General features: G+C 48.6%; 1 protein-coding gene across 3 annotated transcripts in view; it reads left to right on the top strand.

Moving 5' to 3' along the window:
- Positions 1-16,182, top strand: part of LOC135903681 (uncharacterized) — a 242,064-nt gene extending 225,882 nt beyond the window's left edge. For all 3 annotated transcript variants that reach the window (XM_070525316.1, XM_065434008.1, XM_065434007.1), the window contains exons 5-12: positions 874-1,140; positions 1,890-2,068; positions 6,004-6,143; positions 6,456-6,610; positions 8,729-8,810; positions 10,009-10,129; positions 12,589-12,925; positions 14,716-16,182. In XM_070525316.1, the coding sequence (XP_070381417.1) occupies positions 874-1,140; positions 1,890-2,068; positions 6,004-6,143; positions 6,456-6,610; positions 8,729-8,810; positions 10,009-10,129; positions 12,589-12,925; positions 14,716-14,984 (1,550 nt within the window). In that variant the 3' untranslated portion in view covers positions 14,985-16,182. The remainder of the gene's footprint in view (positions 1-873; positions 1,141-1,889; positions 2,069-6,003; positions 6,144-6,455; positions 6,611-8,728; positions 8,811-10,008; positions 10,130-12,588; positions 12,926-14,715) is intronic.
- Positions 16,183-23,879: the final 7,697 nt, after the last annotated feature.

Below are 23,879 nucleotides of genomic sequence, written 5' to 3'. Positions count from 1 at the left end.
TTTAAATGAGCCTAAACCGACGTGGCCGTCTTCCCATTTTCTTTACATGAGCGTAAATCGACGTGGCCGTCTTCCCATTTTCACGCAACTGTATATGTTTACAATTACGTAGCTAACGATGCTTTACAGAAGCAGCTAAGTAGAGGGGGATTAGTTAGTGCAGTATTACCTGTGTGCGCTCTCTGGTTATACTATGCATACCGCAAGATGGCGCCACCAACACGGCTGCTCATTCTTACGTCCCCGATAGTCCGGTATCCCGTGAAGACTAATAAGTTACATCAACATGCTAAAGTTTTAATACCGGTACGAACCTACGTGCCCCGCGATAACTTCCTTTGGGGAAGCTCTTCACATTCAAGTAATGTGTTACGAGAGATAACAACTCCAGATACAAGTGCAAGTGGGTTGATTAAATTGCGTTTATGAATGTGACTCAAGATGAACAGAAAAAATGGCTGTGGCTTAGCTAAGGTTACGCCCAGGATGCGAAGCATACTATAGCCTTTACTTTAACGCGACAGCGTTAAGGAGCTCGTGTCGCAGAAAAGCCGGTGTCGTCGGTGTCGGTGTCTGCGGCGTTGCACTTCATGAATAAATCTTTGTCGCGCCGAACGCTGCGTTGCTCGACGCTCACCGCGTCCGATGCGGAGGGCGACGCCGCGAGCGACGGCGCGAGTTGGAGCCCCGTTTCTCCTCTGTCGTGACGTCACGGTGTCACGTGGTGTCCAAGGCGACACCGCCGCGCCTGAGGAGCTGGGTTGAGCTCTAGTAATATGCTTCGCATAAACCGAAGCAAGAAACGTTTGCTATAAAGAAGCTGTGCCCGCGTGGCGTCCACGAGCTGTTGTCATACCCGCGCGCCACTCGCAGCGTCCTCGGGCCACGCGTCCAACTGCGACTTCGAGCTGCACAAGGACGTGGACCTGCGGCGGGCCGACCAGGTGCGCAGCGCCTTCAGCGCCGACCAGTGCCGCTCGCTGTGCGAGACGTGCCGCGAGTTCACCTGCCGCAGCTACAGCTTCGCGCCGGCCGCGGGCGTGTGCGCCATGTCCGGCGACGACACGGTCAGCCTCGGAGGGTTCGCGCTGCGCACGACCCCCGGCGTCGGCTACTACCAGAGGCCCACCTGTCCGGAGCGTACGTATACTCTCCCTCGAGCGATATGTGGAAGGGCGCGCCGAAATTGCGTCCGCTGTTATTTGTACTAATCGTGCGAACGTGTGCAAACATCGCGAAGACAAAGAAAAGCGGGCTACCAGTTGTCTCCTAAACGGAGCATCACGCCCACCTGCTTACGGAGGAGAGGACAAGAAAGAAAGGAGTCACACGCTGACTGTTACACATGAGAGTCCAGTCCCGTTGTTGACCAAAATTCCAGTACAGCTTAATGAGTCTCATATCGAGCTGACGGACGTACCTTCGCAAATAATGTGCGATTAGGCGCAGTGCGCGCCAGATTAAGTGCAGTTTAGCCGTAGTGGCTGAACACGCATGCCCAACATAAACTTGCTCAATGGCACTAAACTTTAGGCGGGGGAACCACCTGCTAAATAGTTGCACTTCAGATTCGAATTCACGTGTCACGGGCAATTGGTTCATGAAAACAAATTCGGCGTTTCCTCAAATTGCTCCCGACATTCGGCACGAGCAGGGTAACAGGCCTGTTACACTATATACGAGTGTCACTACGCCACTGCTGCCGCAATGAATGCGGTAGTAGAAACCCTCAGCGGGCTGAAGGGCGACTATCGTAGGGAGGATGTTGTATTCGCACCGTGACGCTGCACTGTCTCGGAGGCCACGCTAAAGCTGATGCGGCAGTGCACTACTTCTCGGTTCTAAAGCTCCTTTTCGGCAACGCCTCGTCTCCTCGCCACACCGTGCAGCCGTGCAGTTGTCGTGCACGCGTGAGTCGATGGCGCTCACGCTGCACACCAAGGATCCCTTCGCGGGAAGGATCTACCCGCGAGACGAGACGGCCGGCTGCGACGTCCAGGGACGCGGATCTCGGGAGACCACGCTCGTCATGGGACTCATGGATCGGCGGTGCGGAGTCTCCGAGGACGTGAGTCTCTCACATCTAGCGCTGTATAGTGAAGTTGGATTGGCAAATCGCACTTCTGGAACAGCAGATATGTCTCTCTTACGGTACTCCGAGCCTCGGCAACCCTCCCCCCTAAAAAAAAAAGGGAAAAAAAATGTACTTAAGAATGACAGACGGGATTGAAGGCTTCACACTAGCTCAATGTGATGTCATAAGGTTTGGACACTGTCTCCTCAGGATTAGTTACACGTTTATCGGAATTACATTACGTTCTGTAATAACCGAAGGGTCAGCCAAGTCAGTTTACGCTTGGTGCACCGAGATGACGTAAACGTGAGATGAAGCTTAGACATTCATGAAGTCATATAGACTGCACCTGCCCACCTTGCAGCAAATGTGCCTGTGATGAAGACAATGCCGAGGCAGTCACTTTCTCATCGCATCTTCCCTATGTTTACGAAATTTCTAACGCATTTTCTGAAATACCCTGCATATCCAAAAGCTTTCTCCAACCAAACTTCAAGCCAAACCCCATAATATGTTGCACAATCGCGTCTTTCGGACAGGACGAATTCAGTGCGCGTCAGTATTGTTGCATATCCAGCCATATACAAGACTCAACTTTCAAAGTCTTGTGATGTGGGTCTCTGCTTAATAAATGTTATAAAGTTGCCTTTTTAAAGCTTTCTAAACAAATAGTTGATTCCCTTATTTACGATGGCCGCTATTTGCCAGATGTTTACAAGGACTCTACAGTGTTCTATGGACGCGTAAACATAGGCCAGAATGCTGTTTTCCTGGTTCAGCGTGGTTTTGCGGGGCTGTTGTGTAGCATTGAGACACAAATAAAATTTTGGCAGATAGTAAGCTTTGTAGGAATTTGAAATTATTCTTGGCTTTCGTATCTAGGCATTTCTTGCATATAGCTTCTTGAACATGCTATACTTGGATCATTTCTAAGCAAACTACAGAAAGAAAAATAATGAAATTGTATGTAAATTATTTTCTAATAAAAAATCGTGCCTACCAATGAATAAAAAAATAATGTAAGGCTTCTGACAATGAAGCAAATACTCGACTTCTGGCAATATATCCCCCACCTGACTTGGCTCCTTCTGAGACAATTGGAATAGCCCTCATATATAAAACTGAAAAAAATCTCAGTTCCCTTCCAATCTGTGAAGAAGGATGACCAGCGAAGCTGTGTATGTGAGCCCCTTAATGGCGAACTGCACCTCGACCGCGTGTCGGCCCAGCAGTGCACTATCTTCGGGATTGGCCCATGCACGTATGCGGAGTGCTTGACGCCTGCTTCAGATCCGCCGCGGGTCGGGCCGGTATTTCACTAGCTCCGGGATCGGCCCACATATGGGAAGTTTTTTGCTTACGACACGAAAATTTCGTTGGAGGACCGAGATATACAGCTTCGCTGTAAAAAAAAAAAAAGAAAAGTTCGCGGGAACTCCTCTGGAAGTTGTCTAAGTACGCGTAACCATTATGCCGCTCGCTCATTTCCACGCATCCCAGTGTCATTATCAATGTTATGAAACTTGATCCGACCAGTACTAAGCACAGCGCTGCGGCGACACGAACTGGTGCGGACGGCGGCGCAAGGTGCATTGATAATGCCAAGAAAGTACTACAGGTGGCGGTACGTGCCAGGTGCGCTGATGACGTCCCGATCATTATAACCCGTTATCGCTCTTTAGCCCCTTATCCGTCCTAGTCGAACCGTTATGAACCGTGATCAAACGTACTCCGGCGGCGGCTGAGTATATGGCACAGCCGCGCGGACCGTACATTGAAAGGGATCTGCGAGAAGGGCAGGATGCGGCGTGTGCTGAGAGCGTCGTGAGCGCTTGTGTTCTCGCGGCCACTTCGTTCGCGTTGAAGCGGCAGGCAGGACGAAGGTAAAGTCGCTCGCTGTTGCCGGCTCGGCCTTAAAAGCGATCGTTTTACGTTAGGAACGGACGGACGGTTTTTTTTTTTCGTTGGGTTTGCATAGAAATGCTTACGCATTTAGAAGCCGCAGTTTCGCTCGAAAGGCGTAGCATCGATTGCGATGGCAAATTATTCGACAGCTATACGAAGTAAGGATAGTTTTATCTTCCGGATAAACTTGGAAACATTCGCTTGCTAGCTAAATTAACAAGCATGGTGTCAGCGCGCACACGCAAACATGAACACATTACACTCGACGACCGCGGACACTCGCTGGCGAAACGCTGGCGTGAGGATGCGCGGCAGCAGCAGCGAGCGAAGTGACCTTCGTGCTGTGACCTTCGTGTGCCTATCACTTCAACGCAGACTGAGCGGCGAGAACACAGCACGCAGAAAGGTACGAGCCGTCTGCAGGGGACGTATTCTGAAACGTTCGCCGCGGCGAAGTTTCGCACTGGCCACGCCTCCGCCGTTGCGGCGCGCGCTGAATGGCTGCTTTGACAAAACCGGAAATGCACTTGCGCCACCTGAATTTCCTGTTTTGTCAAAGCAGCCATTCAGAGCGCGCCGCAACGGCGGAGGCGTGACCAGTGCGAAATTTCGCCGCGGCGAACGTTTGAGAATACGTCCCCAGGACGCTTCCAAGACAAGGTGCGCGCGGCCACGCAAAGTACGCAGTTGCTGCCGGAGTAAAACGCCGCCCCCTCACTCCCACAGTGCCTCCCCGCTTTCCTGCCTTGCGCGCGCAAGGTTAAGCCGCGCCTCGATCGTCGGTTCCTTTTGCGCATGGTCGCAAAATACGCAGTTGCTGCCGGAGTAGAACGCCGCCCCCCCTCCCTCCATCAGCGCGACGAATGACGGCGCGTCTCCTCTCAGCTTTCCCCCCTTACGCGCGCCAGGTTGAGGCGCGGTTGTCTGCTCCCCTCGCGGGCTTTCGCTCGCCCGCACAGCATGCGGCGCGCGGCGACGGCGTTATCGCCCTTGGAGTTTGTAGGGAGCATCAGGGAGATGCCGACGCCAATAATGCGCCTGGAGTGTCCACGTAATTGCTATCGCAATAATCAGAATGAAGCAGAAATTGGCAACACGCATAACTTCGCACAAAATGCTGACATCAACCGCGTCTGTTGAATGACCTAAAGCGGGCAGACACGGCGTGTTAGTTTGCAGCTGCTTGATATTACTACTTTGGTTGCTATAGAGTTCTGCGCAAATTAGTGGTGCACTTCAGAACGGTGTATATCCGTCTTGTCCGATTTATATCTTCCAATTAATGTTGTTTCCGGATATTGTGGCTCCGTTTTATTCTTACCAAGTTACAGAGTCGAAGGCCCAACTAAAAGTGTATAAATGCAATCAATAGGTTTTAAGTGCTTCCTTTAATTGCAATAAATTACACCCTGCAGATTTTTTTCACTGCGCACCGGCCAACACTAGTGCTCCTTTCCCAAGTATTTACACGGAATATCCTGAGGTAGAGGTTCCGCTTAATGGTACAGTATAACAAAAAAGACTAAAAGCCGGATTTGTAAATAACACCTCTTGGACACTGAAAACGGCAGTGTTACCACGCGCCGAGAGTTTGCGGTGCCAATGGAGGTCGCGCAGCAAATCGAAAAGCGGGTCGCGACGCTTCCCGTGATGTCATGGGCTTTGACAGCGTCTACTCGCGTCTTGTTGATTGTCCATCGGTAATTGACGATAACATTACGTTATAACAAAATCAAAGACTAAGCTGAGAAAATGTTTCTGCGTATTAACGGCCCAAACGCGCGAATATTGTTTTAAGTACGTCACGTAACAGTGACGAGCGAAATCTAAAGAAGAGGTCCAGTTCTGTCCGTATTTTGCGCTTGTAATCAAGCCTTTTTACGCCAAATATAGCCCTAGAATCTAACTGGTCGATTCCAAGAGGATTTAGCGTGGCTCTATCAGTAGCGCGCCCATCTTAGAGACATTGTCACGGCTAAATGTGCCACCGAACTCTTGCTCTGTGGCGCGTTTCCGGCTCGCAGGACCGGGGCCGATTCACGAGCACCATTGTGATCCAGCAGCATCCGGTGATTCAGCAGAAGGGCGACAGGATCGTCAAGCTGTTCTGCGTTTTCGACACCGGAAACCGCACGGTCACCAACACCTACAAGGTGCTCGTGGGGTGAGCGCCACGTGTGATTCTTGTTTCTCCGTCGTGTATTTAACTCTCTCTCTCTCTCTCTCTCTCTCTGTGTGTGTGCGTGCGTGCGTGCGTGCGTGCGCGCGTTCGCTTATCTCCAGTCGACCGCGGCGTGCTTTTCCGCTCAACGCCACTGAGTGAGTAAGTGGCCCAGACGAACCAGATATTTGTTTGTTTGTGAGGAGGGTATACTTAAAGTGAAGGCCCGTGAGCAAGTACGTAACGTACTGTCAGAATTCAGTATCTGACTGCATGGCAGTCTGTCGCTCTCACGAGACGCGGTTTTCCTTTCAGCGGCGTGGGTCCGGCGAGCCGAGTGCCAGGCGTGGTGAACGCGACGGCCCCCTCGCCGAACGTGCGGCTTCGCATCACGGACCGAGCCGGCGTGGACGTGGCCGGCGCCAAGCTGGGCGACGAGCTGTTCCTGCGCATCGAGATGGACGACGACAGTGGGTGGCCTCCGATGTACTGCATGAAACGCCGAACGCTCGGACGAGACGAACCGCTCGCAAATGTGCATTCGGCCGTGCACCCGCCTTTCGAGATTCTAGATGGCGTTGCATGAGCTTCTATGGCGACGGCGGGACACTGACTATAGGAACTAAGCAAACTTCTTTGACTATAGGAACCGCGCTATCTTAATGGACGCGCTTAGTTCCTCATTGTTATTCCGAACACAACGCAGACATTACGGTAAGCACTGGGTCGTACATCAACTGCCTAACATATTATTAAATCGTATGCGACAAGATAATGGCAACACCTGTGTCTGAACTTTAGTTTCTGCATTTGTCGGAATGATGTACTGCCTAACAAGATTTATATAAGACGTATCTGCACTCAATCGCTTTATAATATTTAACTGATAAATGCAGGATGTTTCGTATGCTTCAAGTAGATCTACGCGCTCTGTAATTCAACATATATTTCTATGTATTTGTTCACTGCTATTAAAGCTTTATTATTTGTTTTACATGCATGCGAGTGATGTATATTTTTAGCATTGTAATTACGCACGCCTAGCCCTGTTAGTGTATAAGCTGAGGCAGTGAGCCGATCGAAGTCGTTATAGCTACTACCTTGGTGAAAATAAATCAACTCAACTTAATTCAAATAATAATTCGATAATTAAGCCATATCAGTGAATTACGCTTTTTCAACACCAAAACGGGCACTCTTGCCGTGAGAGTAGACTCGGCAAGCCACGAAAGATGCACAACTGAAATACGAAAAACCATGGTAGCGACGGCTGCGTGCTAGTTTCCACGACATCTCGCTGTGACGCCATCGAGTTCGCAGCGTTCTACTCGAAAGGGCAATATTGCATTATGACGAAATTGAAAAACCCACCATGCAAGTTTCGAGAACCTTTACTGCCTCAAAACGACACGAATGCGAGCAAGAACGTCAATATCCGTGACGTCACGCTGACGGACTGGCGCTGAGCGAGGTATCACCCCGAAATTCAAGAAAAGGAGAGTCTGGCCTTCATTTTCTTCCGCAATAATCAACCCCTTCCCGTCATCTGTCTAAAAGTTTTGAAATGCTTTTGAATAAGTTTCGAAAGAATGCTTGGTAAAAGCAGGGATCAAAAGTTTGGGGACGCTTGGGAGTTTTAGAAGTAGCGTCCCGCAACTATTTTAGTGCGCCCATAATCACACACTCCACTTGCGTTTATTTATGCTGTGTTCTTTTTTTTCTTTTTATTTGTTTTTACTCCTGGCCCTATTTCTAAAACTCTCTAATAATGTTTATGTTCTGTTGCACACTATACCGGTAGTGACCGCTAACATGAGAGAGTTCTGGCTTGTCTATAGATTTCTTACCGTTCACGGATTACCGCGTTACCGGAGCCGTATGCGGCTGCGTCGAAGCTGGCAGTGACATCTCGTGGCGCTTTGTCCAGCTACAATGCGTTTGAAACATTTGTGTCGCACGATTTTTCTCGCCAAACGAAAATCACAACATGACTATATTTTAATGTTTACGTCGCTATTAACGATTTGCGCCGGCACTTGAGTAAAATATGGCGCGTCACTGCAGTACTAGCGTTGTGTGCCCTTCGTTTAAACTCTGAGCCACAAGATGTCGCCACCAGCGTTGTTTCTGTTGTACACCTCTCCGGTAACCAGACACTCTACACACGGTGGTACTAGTACGGACCAACTAAAACTGTCCATGGGGTCTCTTACTTCTAGATCTCTCCACTGTTTCCGAAACTCGTTCGTACAGGAACTGGACAAAGCTTGCCTACGTGTACTAGTGGAAGGCCAAAGGAGTGCGCGGTAAAATTATAAAGCCGGTAATTAATAAACAATGCCGCGATTGCCCTGACGGAGTTGGGCCCCGTGGTAGCCGGCGGAGAGCCTTTGCAGCGTTTCTAATGTGCTCGAGTAAAGTTCTGTTGACATGAGTGATATCTGCGTGGCGTGTAGGATGATCTAAACATTGCATTCGGAAAATCCTTGCCAGCCTGTGGGGGTTCGCACTCTGCTCAAGGTGCCTCGATGTGTGCCTGTCGCATAAACTTGCTGGACTTTTCTTTTACGCAAATATTTTTCCCCCAGGCGTTTTTGGACTGTTCGCGAGGAACCTTGTTGCGACGAGCGGCCAGAACGACGATTCCATCGTTCTCATCGACAGTGCGGGGTAAGTGCACCTGAAGTATAGTCATTGACATCGTGGACAGGATCGCCCAGCTGTATATATATAGTGCTCAACCCTGTGATGTGCAAGCCGCGTTCCACATAAGGGATCATTGGAACAACTTGTTCACCTATTTGTGGCTATGGAGAGCGCATTGGTACGAAAAAAAAATAAATTGGGGTAGTCTCTATCACTCCGCAGCAGTAGTGGGGGATGCACGCACGTGAAACGACCTGTGCTTTCCGCAGAGGCTGTATGGGCACTAGGGTACAGAAATGATGTAACCAAACACGCACGTTACGTTTCTTCACGCATTAGAAAAGTTACGCGCCTAACTTGTGTTGCAGGAAGAGGGGTCTTACGGTCTAATTTCGCAATCGTGCTCACTCCCTATTCGCAGTGGTCCCGTTTGTTTTGCAGAGGGTGTTTAGGCACTACCGTAATTAAATGACTGCACCAAGTGGTGGCGCCCGAGACGGCCCTACACTAGAGTTACTGTACACGCTACCAAAGGTTACCTCTGGTAGCATTTCCCTGCGCATGCGCTTCCTATGGAGACGGACACGTTCCAACGCGGTCAGAGGGGTTGGATATGCCTCTGCCTTGCTGCCCGAGTCTGTTCACGCCATTCGTGGACCCTGAGAGTGGAACGCGGGGGCGCCATAGCCGAGTAACCTGACATTTCTGCAAGGAAATTGTACATATGCAGGCCTTATAACCCCCGTATGTGCGCAGGTTCGACTTTCACAAATAACACCTACTACGGCAGAATGAGCTCCCTGAAACGCGTCCGCTCTCGCTGGGGTGCACCGCCTTACTGCCGAGCTATATGCCTCTCTGAACGAGCGCCAGGCTAAATTTAGCTCCGATTGCGTCATGCGTCGTGCGACGGTGGCGCCATCTGTACACGTGACTCATGCATGATCGAGTAAAGGCTTCCTTCCTCTACACGACATTAAAGTAAGGCGCGCGGGTAGTACGGTTGCAAAGGATAATGCTATGGCATAATTTCGTTACGTGAAGCGACTCCCCTCTGTCCGAACTGAAAGATATATGTATCACGTACAAAAAAAAAAAATTGCCGCGATATACATACCGCTGTACATGTGCGGTACTCGAATTGCGTAGGTTTTCAGCGCAACAAAGGAAGAAAGGTAGTGACCAATTGTGTAATTTTTTTGTTCTTTTATCGGCAACGCAGCTGTCCTACGGACAGAAACATTTTCCCCGCTCTGGAGAAATTGCCCGGAGACAAGACGAGGACGCTGCAGAGCCGATTTGAAGCCTTCAAGTTCGCCGACGACGTCGTCGTCCGCTTTCAGGTATCAAGCGCTCGAGTCTGTCACAAAACCCTGCACGCGTGTGAGCCACAGAACTGTACGAGTGTCAGTTTAAATTTGAGTAAAAGTTCAGGAAGGTGAATGACAAGCCGGTTACTGTTTTTACGCTGCTGGTTTATTTGTGTTCTCCGGACGCGAACATAGCAATGGTGGTTACAAGAGTATTCCGCAGACGAGAGGGTCCGCGAAATCAGTTTCTTAAAATTTTCTTAGTCTCTTGGTTTTATAGGTCAGTTTCATACAAAAAATTACGAGATTTAATTGCATGAGGAATTCACCAGAGGGAGTACATGGACTGGGCTAGAACTGGTCCTTCTGGCTCCAAACGGATTTTTGACTGAGAACTGACCATTTTCAACAATATATTGCTTGATAAATACAACAGTTTACAGCGAATATGCATGTGCGCAAAGGCTGAATTCAATCGTCTAGAAAAAAAAAGAATACGATTCCTTGAAAATAAAAAAAAAGATAAAGCGTAATAAACGAAAAGAAGAATCTCCGAAGTCACAAGTACGAAGATTAGATAAATCCGTGTACCAACCATCATTCCAATGATAGCCGAACCATCGCAGCCCCCTCTGATAATTTCGGTAGGAAACCATATGGACTCGGCACGCTTTGACGTAAGAGACTTTGACGGCGCAGGAGACAAGATCACATGCACGGGGCAACTCATTCAGGCTCTGCGTGTGTGTTCACGCGTGACTGCGTCCTTGTCGTCTGCGCTGTCAAAAGCTTCTACGTCAACAATGAACCAACTATAGCCTACACTTTTTAAAAGTTTCACCTATTAGAGCGCATCTTTGTACCACAATGATAATCGTCATCTGCTTTGCTTGCGTTTCTTTTCTCGAAAACGCTGGGCTCGCTGCTTTCCTGTCGGGAATGCTATTTCACGCATGATGACGTGCATACGCCGTTCGTTACCTGGAATTACCAGGCTCGCAGCGTTAAAGAAAGGAAATGTAGTCAAGATAGATGACGATTATACTTGTGGGACAAGATAAGCCCCAAGCGTTTAGGCTCGCCTGGAGGTCCTGTGCGAGTGTTTTCGACAATTTGATCTTTTCTTAAATGCGATAACATTATATAGGTGGACTTCACTCAATGTGGAGGCACCTTACAGAAAACATATATGCCGATCCAGAAGTCAGCGTAGCCTGCCGAAGCCGTTTTGAATGTGAGAAAAGGGTGCGTGACGCACACACCAGACGCTTCAAAGAGCAACGCTGGCGCGAGAGCAGCATTCGTGCGATCGTGGCCGAATGGTAAGAGCATTGAACTGCTGTGCTGCCAGGCGGAGGCTCGGTCCCACCATCGGTTAAGCCTTTCTTTACAGAACCATATAGGCGGAGTTCAACCACCTTGGAGGTATCTAACAGCAAACTCGCGGTGTGTCGAGCGTATACGCGAGCGCATCACAGTTTTCACGAAATCACTCTTCTATGGTGTACGAGGTATAGATCAATGTCGCTTTAATATAAGTGTGCAAGATCGCCCGTGAGGCGCGCAGCTGTCGAGACGTCACAATCTATATGCAGTATGGCAGATCACAAATTATGCAGTAGTGTACTTAGAGTTGGAGTCGTTAAGTTGATAGCCTAATTTTATTGTCAAGGGAACCTTCTCTTTATTCGTTTTCTCTATTTGCCATGCCCTCCCTTCATCTGTGTAGCGCATAGCCAAAGCCACCTAGCTGGCGAAAGCGCTGCGCACCCTGCTTTATGACGAGGGTCCCACTACAGTTCTTTCACTTTGGGACCCTCGTCTGTATATTTGTCATGTAATTCCTTCTTTTTTTTTTGGAACCAATAAATCTGAATCTGAAAATCTGGATCTGTCTGTCACAGAATTTAATGGGACTGCTACCGACTATGCCGTGGTGATTTTGACGTCGTCGCTTTCGTCACGAAGGGCTTGACGATGGAAATTTCGGCCCTATAGCAGCACAACGTCATAAAGCGGAGTGCGCAGGCCTTGTAATATCTAGGTGGCGTTGTTATAGCCCGACATGAACGTCTTCTGTTTTAGTCTTTCCGCCTTTATCTCCTCGCATTCACACTCTGCATGATTGTGTATTTCTATCCCCGTAAAAGCAACAGGACAAATGGAAGATAGGAAATTCCCATCGTCCATTTCTGTGTTGCTGTCACCTCCCTACTGAAGAGTATATAGGCAGGCGTCGTTCCCCTCCCGGTGGCAGTTGCCAGCCTGCTCCTCGATCTCCCTTTCCCGTCAATTGTACATATTTGTTCAGATAACCTCTGTCTATGATATACTTTCTTTCTTTATCTCTACTTTCTTATCACTTTACCGCTCCCTCTCTCCCCAGCGTAGGGTAGCAAACCGGATCTTCCCCTCCGGTTAGCCTCCCCGCCTCTCCCCTTTCCTCTGTCTCCTCCCTCTCTGCAAAAAGCCGATGACGCTGCGTGTCGCAGGTCACGGTGCAGTTCTGCCTGCACGAGTGCGCGCCAGCTACGTGCGCCTCGGCCGGGGCTCGGTCCTACGGCAAGCGTCGGAGGCGGCGACGTATGTACTTCCAGCCGCTAGGCCTGCAGAGGCGCATGAGCCGCCGGTCGGCCGTAGCTCCGCCGGTGACCCCTAGCGGTGTCGCCTCGAACGCGACGCCGGCGAGTGCCGTCAAGCCTGGCGCCGTCAAGAAGCACATACTGCCTACCATGCCGCTTCCCGAGTATCCGCTGCAGAGGGAGATCATCGTGCAGGGCATCGGAGGTGGCGCCACCGACTCGGGCGTCTTCAGCAGCCGGGACCGAAGTGAGTGACACCTCCTGGCCCACGGGGGTCCAGGACAGGGGCCGACATCTGCGTCGTCATCGCGCAAGTTCACGACGCTTATTCAGCAGACGGGAGCGAGAAGTGCGAATATTCGAAACTGGAAAAAAAAAAATTGATTTACCATGAGGCTAGGTGTGCCGATCCCGGAGGTAGTGAAGTCTATGGTACAATGTGGTTAAATTTTGGCTCTGTTGGTGCTAATTACGGCCGCACCATTAATGTTTACCTACTATCGACTAATGCTCGCTTGTCTCGTTGAGACCTACGTGTTGATACCTTTTGCGACTCGCTGCGACATTCCGAAGTAACGAAATTGCAGATAGGCCAACCTGTACGAAGTCAGCAAAGATGACCTTGCCTTCGAGAAATGATGTTGCTACTACTCTACAGTGTTGCTGCATCAGAGACTCCTGTGTCGTACTGGCCAAAAGGAGCGGACGCGACCATTAGCGCTGATGACAATATCTTGCGAAGCTGTAACTAATGCGCGCAGGACTATCACAGCAGTGACGAACTGCCTTCCACTTATCTGATTAATTGATTCTTTATTGGTTTATCACATACACATTTCATGGGAGGCGAAGGGAAAAGCCATTCTAGGATGGCTTGAGGGAGTCCTTCGCCCCCATACTGGCAAAGACAACATCAGAGGCACACACGTTTTGTTCACATGGTCACATGGTTCACATGATTGCGTAAACATGTAGGCAGCGACAAAGTCATCGCGAAAGTATCTTTTCGTCTGTTCGTTTTTCAAGACAAGCAGAGTCCCGGAGCAAGATAACGCCTCCAGTATGTCATGATTGATCACAGTGTCTCAAGGTGTCGTCACCATACGCTGCCTTGACGAATGCGTAATTCGTTTGCCGGTATTCTGGTATACGTCTGCACTGTAGTACAGACAAATGATGAGCAATGATGAGTACAGACAAATAAATGAGCAATGACGCGGCCCCCATCTAGGTTCAAAACACCGGTCTGAATCCTGTGTGGCCCGCGCGTTCTTGTGGCTTCCGCTGTTCAGAAGCCCTACGTCTGAAACTGGCCAGTAATGCACGAAGGTTGAGTTGATTGCATCGCAGCGCACCGATTCAACGCTCCAGACAGAAATGTCGATGACTGTACATCACCGCTGTCCTATACATCTGTCTGTGAAAGCTTTGGTTGGTTCATATACGTGTTACCATTTACGAAATATGTACCGGGATAGCGGATATTCAAGCGCGAGTTGCAAGCCACCCTTGTGACGCTGATTTCGATCACGCAGAAATCTTGTCGTGATCTGTTATAAACCGGTTGCAGCGGATAAATTGAGGTAGCGAGCACCTCAGCTACTCCATTTTTCTATGTTCTAAAGAAGAAAATAACTTATACTCATCAATCACATAACTAATTATTCAGTGTGTCCAGGAACAACCCAAACGTCTCAATGCTGGCGTACGTATACATAGTAAAGATAAAGAAAGACACAAAAAAAACTTGCAAAACATTTGCAAATACAACTGAGGAGTTCGAGGCAAGTGTGGATACCATGAAGGATTATTATTATTATTATTATTATTATTATTATTATATAATCAAAATAAGGTAACACCAGCTCCCAGAACTATTATCGCAATGATTGACTACTGCCGCCACTGCCGTCGACGCTTCGAGCAGTGTTCTGGCTAATCCGTATGCCCGGCAATACAGGCACGCAGAAGAATGAGACTTCTCACCAACCCCGATCGTGCCGCGAGGTTCTCACGCCGCCTTCCTCCTTTCCACAGCGTCCAGGAGCGACTCGCGCATGGTCTGCGCCACCCCCAGCGTCCTGACCGCGGCTGTGGTGGCGGCCTTCCTGGTCCAGCTGGCGCTGATCGCCGCTTGCCTCTCGTGCGTGGCGCTGGCTCGGCGATGCGGCGAGAAGCGACGGGGACACATGGACGACGACGACGACGAGGACGACGAGGTTGTGGCGACCACGCCGTCGTCCAGCAGGGTGACGCCAGTGCGGGCGCCACCGCCCCGTCGGGTCTGGACGTCCTCCTTCCGATGACCTGGTGTCCTGTCCGCCCGCAGTGGACGTCGGTGAACACCGTTTGAGGAGCTGCGAGGAGCACAGGGATAGCGGGGACCGCGTGGGACCAGAAAATCGCCAGGCCTTAATCTTGTTTTCCAAGGCCTGCCGATGGTTTCTGGGTGACGGAGGGAGAAGGAGAGGGACATTCCTCCCGCTCGTCAACTGCTTCTTGTTTGTCTGACAGTAAATAACACATTCTTTTGTGGGGGTGGGAGACTTTGTTACAGAAAGATGCGCCCTCATTAGCAATGCCAATTCCATGAAAAGGAAACCGGTTCGGCCGGTGTTTTCGGAAGCCTGCTGTTAATTTTGGAAGATAGTGGAGAGGGGGCCGAAGTCCCGCTCGCTCGTAAGCTATAAGCTCCTTCTTGTTGTTTTCACAGTAACCAACAAAATTCCGGTGCGGAGGCGTAGGACGCTTTGAAGCCGAAGGATGCGCCGTCACTGGCTATGCCAATTCCATAACGCGACCACTTCAATGGAGGGACTTGTAACTTATCGAGCGTGGTGGGGGACCTCTTTTCGTGAGGACCATTGTGGATCAAACGCACCGTAATGAAGTGCAAGGCGTACTTGCAGGCGTACCTGCAGGTGTTAACGCCACGAGTAACAACTCGGAAACACGACGACCGTTTGGACGTCAAGGCCAATATACAGTTCGAACACGGTGGACAAGTGTACTTACGGCTATGCGGACTACATCAGACCGACTTGACTCGTGAACCGCAGGGCCCGTTGACAGAACTGTGGACTTGAAGGAACACTGGCGATTGTAGGGCGGACCGTACTTCGGACTGCAGGGACCATCCACGAACACCCGGGACCCAGCCTGATCTGTAAACACTACGTTGTACCGTAGTGAGCGGACGCAACTGCAAGGACTCTGCAAAAATCGCTTTAAGCGGGGACCTCTTTGGACTGTCGGACCGGCAGCAGAAAAATCTGTACGCGCGGCACCTTCGATATCTACGAGGCGCTATGCCAGAGCAGGCAGACTTTTCGTTCGACCCCTTGTGTGACAGCGTACAACGTGAATAGGCTGCGTCGCGATGGCGGTGGCGAACGAGGGCCGACACAGGACACGTAAAAATAGCACGGCACAACGAAGGGCGAAAGGCATTGTGATTTCTCGACGTGTTTACACGGCAGTAATAACAATAAAAAAGAGAACCGATTCCATTGTGCTGCCATTATTGGTGTTAAGTGATCCGTGACCTGTAGGTCGTGCACATGTACTGGTATATAGAAATAATTCCTTGGAGTGGAGGGAGGGCTGTGAGTCATATGGTGAAGTGCTTTTTTGTTTGCTTTATGTTTGGTTGAAGTTTATGGAGCAGTAAATGTATAAAATTATATTAGATACAATTAAGTTGTAAGTGAAGTAAGAAAGCGGTAGTGACCTCCTCGCTGACGCCAACATACGTTGTTTTAATCAAATAAACAGCAGACAGTGGATAATCTCTACATATGTAGAAGTTATTCTAAGCATAGGGACCGTGAAGAACACTGTAGAAAGACAATCAAGAAGAATATCCAAATCTTAAATGTAAACTAATAAATAAAAATACGGCGGGACACATTACAGGAACAACAAAGATGATTCAACTTATACATACGCTACAAGCAAAATATATTACGAACTACTTCAACAGATTTACATTCAAGTTATCAAACACACAAAAGCTAATAAGCTAAGCTAAAAACCTATTATGAAAGTGTTGCACAAAAGGCCGATAAATCCTTAAAATTCGTGCTATGTAATTAATGATCTAGTTGATAACCTTCGTACGAGAGAACTGTTTACGCGGGCATTGTGTGCACGTCTTTCCCTACTTTTAGCATGCACTTCACAGAAGTGGTAACGGCCGTGGTAGCTTAGTGGCTATGGTGTTGGGCTGCTGAGCACGAGGTCGCGGGATCGAATCCCGGCCACGGCGGCCGCATTTCGATGGGAGCGGAATGCGAAAGCACCCGTGTACTTAGATTTAGGTGCACGTTAAAGAACCCCAGGTGGTCCGGAGTTCTCCACTACGGCGTGCCTCATAATCAGAAAGTGGTTTTGGCACGTAAAACCCCATAATTTTTTTGCAGTGGTAGAACAGCCGCGCGAATTTCACCAAATTGCGCCGAGAGCGGTACTTCGCGCGATCCAGCGCCAAAATGACATTTTACAGGAAAATTGCGCCAAGCCTGCGCCAAAGTATGCATAAGAGTGCAACCCTCCTTCCGTCGATGCTTGGGAGCTAGCAAAACTGAAATCGGAACCAACAGCATGCTAACGTCATTATCATACATTGAGAAACTCTATGCGCCCGTCGCAGTAATCCGGTTCGTCATTCACACACTTTTTTGTCTGACGGTCGTGTAATTCTGACGGACGTATAATGTAGTGCCGCTGTACCGTCTTGCTGGCGCTTTATTTCGGTGTTCTTCGAACCAGCGTCGTACCGTGGAGTTTGCCGAAGGAGAATGTCACATTCTAGGTTGAAGGTAAGCTTTTTTCATGTTTATGGGTGATAGCTGGGCTTTGAAGAATAGCCGCTGCAATCAGAGTCGCACGTTGTGCATGGAAAGAATGGTATTACCGAATATGCTAGACTATGGTACAGGGGCCACGATGAGAGCCGTCACTTCGATGGGCGCCGCCATGTTCGTTGGCGCAGAACATTTGTGTCGAATTTGGGTCAAAGCGGTTTGCAAGAAGTCCACAGGCATATTAGTCGCTGAATGTTATTATGTCATCACCCGATCGGTGACAGAGCGGTCAAGGATCACGACGTTGTCTGGTCGGTAGGCGGAAGGTTCGAGATTATTGTTGTGACGGGGTGGCCTCATAGTCACCCCGATTCGGGCTGTTCGCTGGGTGGACTGCGGTAGTGTGGCCCCGGTTGGCCGCCGACGCATCCTCGTCCTAAGTTTAAGCGAGGGTTCTTCGTGGTCACGGTCACCACTCGCCCGCGCTGCCGGCTCTTGCAGGCGAGAAGGGGCGGCTGCAGGCGACGGGGGGAATACCGTCTGCGGGCGTGTTGGCCACAGTCCACTTTGTTCATTTTCGCGAAGTCCACTTCCCCTTAACCATAAAAGTGGCAAGAGTCGCCACTTCGACGGGTGCCACCATGTTCGTTGACGCAGAACATTTGCGTCGAGTTTTGGGTCGCTGCGTTATTTTTATGAAATAGTGCTGCTGACGCAAAACCCTCTCTGCGTCTCGCGCATCTGCATCGGCGCTGACGCTTTTTCTTTCTTTCGTTCTTTTTTCTTTGCAGCCCCTATTTTAATACTCCCTAATGTTCATAGCATGATATGACTATATTGCGTGATGGCGTAATCAGTGCAGGTACGCTTACTCGATCGGTCTTGTAGTGAGCCTTTGCCTACAAGCCGTGGCTGTTGCGCTGTGTTGCATCCTGGGTTAACAAACACGCGTTTGTTGATGATCTGTCTGTGTGTGGTGCCTTAATTCTCTGCACCGCATCGACGAACTGCCGTAGCGCCCTTTGAGCGTCGCGGTGTGGAGGAGCGTCGTGTCCTTTTCTGACCGCCATTGCAGGGTAAGCCTCGCGCTAACCCGTCTTCGCAACATATCAGCTATATTAGTTAAAATTTGCATGGGATATGGTAAGCATACTTGCGTTGGACTCTGCGCCCATAGTGCTCGCTGCTGCGCCAAATCGTCTTTTTGCCTGCGCCAGGACCTGCGCGACAAGGTGACATGGTTGTTCCTCCACCACTGACTTCATAACTACTTCGTCCACGGCTTTAACGACCGAAGCTTTTATTCGAACGTTAAAGGCAGCCTGTTGATATCCGTAATTTGCGTAATGCAAAGCGAACACTTGTGGCATGATACAGACGGATTATCAGCTTGCGTCCAAGGTGGCCTAGCTGTTTTGCCGTTCTGTATGGTTGTCTTTCTTGTCTGAGTCCTCTGGTGCCCATATCACATTAATGAAAGATCACCCAGTTATAGCTCGAGTCAAAGCGCTGTACTATATAGCTAAGGCTGTTTCGAGTTGCGAAATTTTTTTATCGAACACGAATATTCGCAAAATACGGGCTCGGGACATCATATCGACTACCGGCGAATATTTCACTACATTTAGATGTAGAGAGACATGGTGAGAAACTGTGGAATAACTAAATAAATGAAAAATCATTCGATACAAGCAATGCTTTCTCGAAGTCCATTCAACTTTGGCAACCATAGAGCAAAACAAAAAAAAGCAATGCCTCTGTTCAGTTTATTGCTGTTCATGGGTACTTGTGGTGCGGTAGGTTCATTGAGTGATTGATTGATTGATTGATTGTCCCCAGGTATCCAACTGCCTTGGTTTCGCAATTGAAAACTCTCTAATTCAATACCTACCTTGCGTGGCCCCCATCCATTGAGAAGCTAATGCCTAATGAAGCGGGAGACAGCTTAGTCGTGCCGATTACGCGATTGCGTGAGCATGTGTGTGTCTGCCTGAATTTTAAGTGAATGCTCGTATACTCCTCAGCCTACTCCTGCCTATAAGGTTCAACATTTTGTTCGGCGTACTTTTTTTTCGGTTTTTATTTTAATCAAGAAATTCGGTATTTTCTCTTGAATATTTTATTTTACTAGGTGAACTTACACCGGCATTGCAGGATTGTCTGCTCCGAAAGCGGCCACTCGTCGAGGCGGGACAACTTGGTCTCGAGTGACCGCCTGTGTTCGCTGTTGCAAGGCTGAAGCGGCAAAGAACACGTTTGATAATGTCCTGGTTTTCTCGCTGCTGCAATCGTCACGTGGCAGTACTGCCGACTCTACATCACTAAGCACACCAGCTCTCTAATTGCATAACAGTCTAATGTATGTACATGTCCTGCAAAAAGCGCATCCGATGCGCTTTAAAGGTTCGTATGAGCAATTTCTGAGACCTGATAAGGGCGCAGTCGGGAGTATTCGCAAATACCAACGCAAATACATGTAGGTGAGCCGAAGAAGACTCTGCCTAAACGAAACTCGACGGAGCAAGAAGGTTTTTTTGTAGTCCAAGGACTTCGAGCCGCCGCGGGAGAGGCCACCACAACCTAAAGTACCGGACCATTCTTTTTAATAAAGTTTATTTTATTCCTCGTCTTCTGTTTATCCTAAGTTTCGTTTAGTTTCAGGATGACACAAAAATCACCAATATTAGGTTTATTACTTGAAAAGCTTCGGCTGTCCTATTTTTGCTCATCGCTCTTTTGAAATTATTTTTTGCTATACAGTGAAAACAGTTATGCAGATCCAACGCACATGTTTGTATCTATGAGAAGCGAAACATTCGTCTAGCGTGGTGTAACTAGAAATGCTATTAAATGCTACACAAACTAAGAGCGATGCGCACAACTGTGTTCGTTTTCATATGCGACGTGCAATCTCGCAAATTTTCAGGTTTACGAACCGCACAGATCACAACTTTAAGCATAACTGCGAGTCGGCCTAGTTGGAACAGATTCATCTTAAATCTTTTTGTGCGCAAACAGGGACGAAGAATAGGAGCAACACAAGGAATAGCGAAGGCGCTCGTCCTTGTGTTGCTCCTATTCTTCGTCCGTTTTTGCGCACAGAAAGTTTTAAGATGAACTTTAATTTCATGCGACTTTTTAAAAAAATGTTTGATGACTACGACCGTTCACAAGCTATGCCGAAATGCTGGCAGTAGTTTATGCCAATGCACACTGCGAGACGTTGACGGAGTGACGTCATGAGGATGGAGGCGATGTTTAATGTCTGTCGAGGGAAGTATGGAGCATCTGTGGCCCACCTGAGCTGGTGTGCGCGCACGTGCTCTCACATGCGCGTGCTCTTTTACACGCACGTGCTCTTTTACGCGTACATGCTTTCACACGCACGTACTCTCAAACGCACGTGTTCTTTTACGCGCACGTGCTCTCACACGCACATGCTCTCAAAAGTACGCGCTCTTTTACGCGTTCGTGCTCTCACACGCACGGGCTCTCAAACGCAAGTGCTCTTTTCCGCGTACGTGCCCTCACACGCACGGGCTCTCCAACGCGCGTGCTCTTTTACGCGCACGTGCTCTTTTGCGCGTACGTGTTTTCACACGCATGTTTCACACGCAAAAAACAGTGACGCACTATTTTTTTGGTCGTAAGTGTGATCAGTGAGAAAAGTCCCTCTATGTATACTTCGTAGCGTGGTCTGCCATGTATGAAACGGTATATAGAAAGGGTTGCCTTATAAAAACAACGCTTTTTTATTTTGCCTTGAATAACGAAGCATTTTTTCTTGGGAATACGATGCAGCCCTTGCTTTTAAAGTAGCACTGCGTATTACTAACTTGCATTTCTTGCCAGCTGATACGGAACAGCTGGTAATGCGAGCATTGGAACGGTGATGTTGTGTCATCATCGCTAGAATCACGGTCTTCATCACGAACTTGTGCAATGTCTCCAACTACTTTGTCAGAAGAGGGAACAATGGTATCATGCTAAATGAAGCACTAGTGGCAACCTGAATGTGAAATCATTTCGTCGCGTTACTGCTGTCTTCCTGCTCGGGAATTACTTGCCTAGCGAATTTCTTGTAGTGGAAACACCATTGCAATTTAGGTAGCCTAATATTCCTTAACCTGGCAGGAACTACCGTAACAACCGCAATACAGGTTGGACCGGGAATAGAGGTCAACCCCCCAAGCTTCAATGCTTAGAATAAGAAAGGAAGAAAAAGAAAACTGTATAGACCGGTGAAAAATGACCGGTATAGAAGACGGGGGTCGACCTTTTGCTGTGGTTTAACAGCTCGACCTGTATTCCGGCTACTACGGTGTGATGGATTGGATGTTCTTGACGATTTGACATGGTGGTCGAACTTTTTTGCGGTTTCGTACGCTGTATAACGTAATATGTGGACGTACGGGTGGCATTGGCGGTGCCGGTTATGTTTATCCCAAAAGAGTTTGGACTATTGGATTTCTGAACCAAACTACCTAGTTAACGCAGAATCCGCGGCCACCGAGTACCGTAGAAACAGTTAAAGTATAGTCACTAATAGGTTTGCTCTGGTACGACATCGAATTGTGTATCACCCGTTGGAGATGAGTGCATTCCGAAAGCATGAATCGGAAAGGCAATAAAATATTGAGAGGCTCAGAACCTTGACTCGCGTGCCAGCACCGACCACAGCAGCTGTGCCTTCAGACGCCACAAAGCTCCCGCATGAGAGCACGTGCGAAATTTGAAGCGGTCGTAAAAAATAAATAAATTTCAAACTGTAAATTCAGTGTCCTTTTGATCCTGGCGATCCTAGCAAGGCGATACAATAGTTGAAGGTAGACCTCGGGGTGATCTTCCGCAGGAAGTTTGGGTTTTCGCAGGAGCCGATGTTATTTACATACACTAACGCTGCCGTATCCTCTCGCACCTCTCTCGGATTTGGACACCACCTATATATACGTGTATTCGTGGTTACCGGTCCAGCTGATTTCGTCATGTGCAAGTCAAGCCAACTTGTCTTAGCCTAGCCAAGCTTTTAAACGCAAAATCACGCTGTTAGCTGGTTATAAATTATAATCTATATTATTTTATTATGATCTGTATTTAGCTGGCTCTATAATAAAGGCGCCGATTTTTCTTTTCTTTTTGTTTTTATGAATTCACAAGTGCATTATTACCATGGCTTATAGCTCTTCACGGGCACTTCGAAAACTAATGAATTGAATAACATCAGCTTTCACTACATTGAACTATATATTTACACGTGATGCGCAATTCAGCGAGCATGCCGTTCGGGAGCATGTCTCTTGAAAACCTGAGTGAGCTAGAGCAAATAACGCATGCTCGAATGCGCGATCAGAATTTACATTCATGTATACATTCTCTCACCAGAACTTCATTCCCTATTTCGCACGCTAGTTAACTAGCGTGCCAAACAGCATAATCTGCGCTGCCAAGCTGTAAGGGACGCCACAGTGCTGCTGTTCAACTCGCTGCCACTCGCTCGTAAGCGTGAACTTTCCTTAGATCGTTTTTGCATAATATAGAGCACGAACCCGTACACAATATAAAGAATTCGATTTTAAGCAATACCCATGATGCACGCGTAACAAGAGCAGACTTGGGTGCAGTGTAATCTGGGTTCACGTCGTAGGAATTTTTAGCCATTAGCAAAGTTTCACCGCGAAGCCTCGGGACGAACCGTTCTTGGCGAATTTCTGTGCCTATTTGAAATTCTAATTCCCACTTAAACCGCGAGCACAATGTTCGGTTCTGTCATTGTGAATCATGGTCTCTTCGTTTCCACTTAAATCTCATGACAGGTTCCGCGGGTGGTTGCCTGTCATTTCAAGCGGGTTTCGGTTACCCAGAGTCAACTGCATGCAGATTCAACAACATGCACGAATAATTTGCCGCACAGTCACCCGCATGCCAGTGCGAGAGACTCTGTGTACTATATGCCCTGATATCACATACTGAGATGGGGTGCGCGTTTAAGGCAAGGACGATGATGCATATTTATTGCCGCTGAGCTTTCGAACGCTGTCGCTGGGGGCCCATTAGGCGCTGCTCACCTCGTACGCAGTCATGAAAGAAACACGTTATATATTGCTAAAAAGTTTTGGTTACTTGTCTTGTTACAAAATCGCGTTGACCAAAACAACAAAAAATGGCGCAGTCAGGGCAGACGCAGCAGCCGTTCCGAGAACGCCCGGTTCGAGAGTCGAATGTAGCTGCTCAACTCAAATATCTTTGTCAGTGCTCAAATACTATATTATATGCAATAAAAACAGTTATAATTACGGGTAAAAGTGAAATTAATAAAAATGAGAGTGATTTCTTGACTCGAAATTCAAGCACGCTGGGAACAAGCGTACTCCCTTCAGTCTGCAAGGGAGATCTTCC

The sequence above is a fragment of the Dermacentor albipictus genome, chromosome 9 (assembly GCF_038994185.2).
Source record: "Dermacentor albipictus isolate Rhodes 1998 colony chromosome 9, USDA_Dalb.pri_finalv2, whole genome shotgun sequence".
NCBI classification, from domain to species: domain Eukaryota; kingdom Metazoa; phylum Arthropoda; class Arachnida; order Ixodida; family Ixodidae; genus Dermacentor; species Dermacentor albipictus.
The sequence above is the reverse complement of the archived record's forward strand: the minus strand, read 5'-3'. Positions and strand labels throughout refer to the sequence as shown.